The 3,746-nt window shown below is 47.9% G+C and overlaps 1 protein-coding gene across 1 annotated transcript in view; it reads right to left on the bottom strand.

Moving 5' to 3' along the window:
* The window catches only part of PMF1 (polyamine modulated factor 1), a 33,085-nt gene that overhangs the window by 7,808 nt on the left and 21,531 nt on the right, over nt 1-3,746 (bottom strand). The window contains exons 2-3 of the mRNA XM_003795262.3: nt 1,787-1,892; nt 683-783 (exon numbers count right to left, since the gene is read on the bottom strand). Coding sequence (XP_003795310.1) covers nt 683-783; nt 1,787-1,892 — 207 coding nt within the window. The remainder of the gene's footprint in view (nt 1-682; nt 784-1,786; nt 1,893-3,746) is intronic.

Here is a 3,746-nt window from a genome sequence, read left to right on the forward strand (position 1 = left end):
AAAAAAAAAAAATTGGAGGTACAAAAAAATGTATCTACTCTATGTGGCCTAGGATTCCACTGAGAATCCTAGAGAGGGATTGTGGGAGGCAGGGGCTCAGGCTGCTGTGGTCTGGATGCCCTCCGTTCTCCCCAGACCCCACTTCTCTATTTGCACTTGACATGCTGGACATCCAGGTTGCCCACTAGAATGTCAGCTCCAGGAGAGCAGATGCCATTATCTATATGTTCATGCTGAGTTTCTGGTATCTAAAACAGTATCAAGCATAGAGTGGGTGCTCCCTAAATATCTGTTGAATAAACAAATTAGCCTAATCTACACAATTCCAAATGTGGCAGTTCTATCCCTTCCCACTCACTGCAACCTTCCCTCTCTCTCACAGGCCAAACAGGTGCTCAAGTGAGCTCTCTAGGAGGGCTTCTTCAGTTTGGTCTCAACCACCCCCCTCCCTGAACCTGTGGACAATATGTGCTCAACCTGGGGCTATCCTCCCCCAGAGAGAACCCTGTGTTTCAACTGTCCTCTCTAATTGCCCTTGTCAAAGGGTCCTCTCTCAGAGGCCATAAGCCCAGAGTCTCATGGGTAAAAGCCAGTCTTAAACAGTCTTCTTCAAGAAGCTGAATTGCTGCCTCTTTCCTATGCACCTCGCACCACACTTTCACCTCCTCACCCCCATGCTCACCAGGCTGGTTCCTTTTGGGCTTTGCCTTCTTCCACAATTTTATCCAAGGCATTCAAGACAGCTTCCAGGTTCCCTTCCTCTTTTATTTCTGAGACTTCCTCCTGAAGAGAAAGGAGGAAAGAGTTATGATAATACTAGACAAACCCACAGTGAAAATACATTAAACTGCTAACAGCACCTAGTAGGATTTTGGCTAGTTTCTATTCTGTATCTTTGTACTTTCCCAAACATTCCAACTTTCCTATAACATATGGCTTTCATAATTAAGAAGATAAAATATAAAATGGAAGACATTTAAAGAGCCTGCAGCAAGCCTCTCCCCTCCCTTGCCACAACCCTACTGCTACCCTACTCCCAGAGCCCTTTGCTGACACTGTACATGCTGATGCTTCATGGGACCATCTGGGGTGTAGCAGCATGGAAGTTTACCTCTCTAGAGATATTAAAGTCACTTAAAGACAAGAATAGAACTGTATACTTTTTTTTTTTTTTGAGACAGAGCCTCAAGCTGTCACCCTGAGTAGAGTACTGTGGCATGACAGCTCACAGCAACCTCCAACTCCTGGGCTCAAGCGATTCTCCTGCCTCCACCTCCCTAGTAGCTGGGATTATAGGTGTCTGCCACAGTGCCCGGCTGTTTTTGGTTGTGGCCATTATTGTTGTTTGGCGGGCCCAGGCTGGATTCGAACCTACCAGCTCAGGTGTATGTGCCTGGCGCCTTAGCCACTTGAGCCACAGGCTCTGAGCCAGAACTGTATACTTTTTAATATTCCCAGTAGCATTCAGTTCCACTGATCAAACAATTTGTTAAATGCTTTCTCTGCACTAGGTGTTACACCGAGAGCTGGAGGTACAAAGATGTGTAAGACCCTGTCCTGCCCTCACTGAGTCCGCAGTCTATTGTGGCAGACATGTACAGACATATAATTATGATACTGGACAATAAGAGGAGGGGGAGGGATGACTAATGCTGCAGCCTGCTGGGCACCAAGAAGTTTTAGGGACTGAGAATATGGGGCAGAGAGTAGGGGGTCACTGCCCTCAGAGGACTGACTAGAGACAAAACCAAAGTCAGCAGTACCTGCTGGGCTTCTTGCTACTCACCCGAATAGATGTCTGCAACTGAGTTATAAACTTGTCATAGATTCGCTGTGTCATCTCAGGCTGTAACCGGTAGAAGTGCTTGTAACAGTCAGTGAATCTCTGGTAGCTAGCAGGAAAGAGACAGTAGAAGCGGGAGGATAACCGGTCACCAGGCTGCCTGGCGACTTCTGCTTCTCATCACAGGACTCTAGGCTTTATCTTCCTGGCCTTGGTTAAAGGCAGTAGATGCAAATCTCTCATTTATAGCTATGGTTCAACTCCACCAGTGCCCCATCAGTGTCCTCAATTCTCTCAGGAGAGCCCCAAGTTCAACTATTTGTCCCTTAAAGATCACTTCTAAGAAGCTTCTAGATGAGACTGACAGTGCTGGTCTGGGAGGCTCATTTTGAGTTTTCTGGATTAGGACAGGGCTTGTGGCCTCTGAGAAAGATTGCCTTACTCCTAAAGAGCTGCAGAGAAGACAACTAACGCCCTTTTTGTAGGACATTACCATATGCAGGTGACACCTCCAGCTACCCACAACTATGGGGGCCCTATTCTGAGGGTAGGGCTTATACCAACCTGCATCCACCCTACTTTGGGGCTTCTTGTTGAACGAGATAATAGATTTATTGTTCAAAGCTGATTTTTTTTTCTTTTAGACAGAGTCTCAAGCTGTTGCCCTGGGTAGAGTGCTGTGCACAGCTCACGGCAACCTCCAACTCCTGGGCTCAGGCAATTTTCCTGACACTGCCTCCCAAGTAGCTGAGACTACAGGTGCTGGCCACAATGCCCAGCTATTTTTAGAGACAAGGTCTCGCTCTGCTCAGGCTGGTCTCGAACCTATGAGCTCAGGCAATCCACCTGCGGTGGCCTCCCAAGTGCTGGGATAACAAGTGTGAGCCACCCTGCCCGGCCCCCAAGCCTGATTTTCAATCAGGTCTCTGACACTAACAGCTGAGAGCTTTTCATTGCTATATCCTGGTAGCTGGAAGGATCAAAAGAGACTCAGTTCATTCTAATGGTTTATTCCTCTTCAGTTAAAAAACTCAAGTTAAATAAAATCTCATGGTGGTTTCTTCTCCCTCCCTTGTTTTCCCATGTCTCTGCTTTCTCAGGCCCTTCCCTTTCAACAGATTCACTGACTGCCTGCTATATACCAATTGCCCACCAGGAACTGTGTATTCAGGGGTAAGTGAGACTGACATGGCCCTCTGGAGCTTCCAGGAGAGAGGGAAAGATGGCAGCAAACGCAGAGACCCACATGAATGTGGCCATCACCACTGTGGAGAATGTTCTGAAAAAAAAGGGCAGGGTTTGGAAGCTGAAAGAGTGATCATCTTTAAGGTTCCAGGGGCAGGGGGTTAGTGTCAGATGAAGCAACATTCAAGTGACCTGTGGACAATGTCTGAGCTCCTGAACAGTCCTCAAACACAAAAGCTCACATCTGTCCACTGTATGGGTCAGGCTAGTGGACCACTGGATAAATAGGTCAGTAAACGCCACAGCCCAGTACAGAGCCCCAGCCAGGGGTCACTGCTGGGTCCTCCCTTTCTCATGGCAATTTAACCTCCAACTGACCCCCACCCTCACACAATGTTTTTGGGAAAAGGTGCAGACTAATAGCAGTGATGTGGGGGAGCCAGCTCATAGTGTCTTGCAAGACACAAGTGCCACATATTAAACACAGACACTATTAAAAATTAAATTGGGCCAGTGCCTGTGGCTCAGTGAGTAGGGTACCTGCCCCATATACTGAGGTTCAAACCCAGCCCCAGACAAACTGTAACAAAAAAATAGCTGGGGCTTGGAGCCTGTGGCTCAAGTGGCTAAGGCACCAGCCATGACATACACCTAAGGTGGCGGGTTTGAACCCAGCCCGGACCTGTCAAACAACAATGATGGCTGCAACCAAAAAATAGCCGGGCATTGTGGCGGGTGCCTGTGGTCCCAGCTACTTGGGAGGCTGAGGCAGGAAACT

The sequence above is a fragment of the Otolemur garnettii genome, unplaced genomic scaffold (genome assembly GCF_000181295.1).
Source record: "Otolemur garnettii isolate 467f Iridium unplaced genomic scaffold, OtoGar3 scaffold00091, whole genome shotgun sequence".
NCBI classification, from domain to species: domain Eukaryota; kingdom Metazoa; phylum Chordata; class Mammalia; order Primates; family Galagidae; genus Otolemur; species Otolemur garnettii.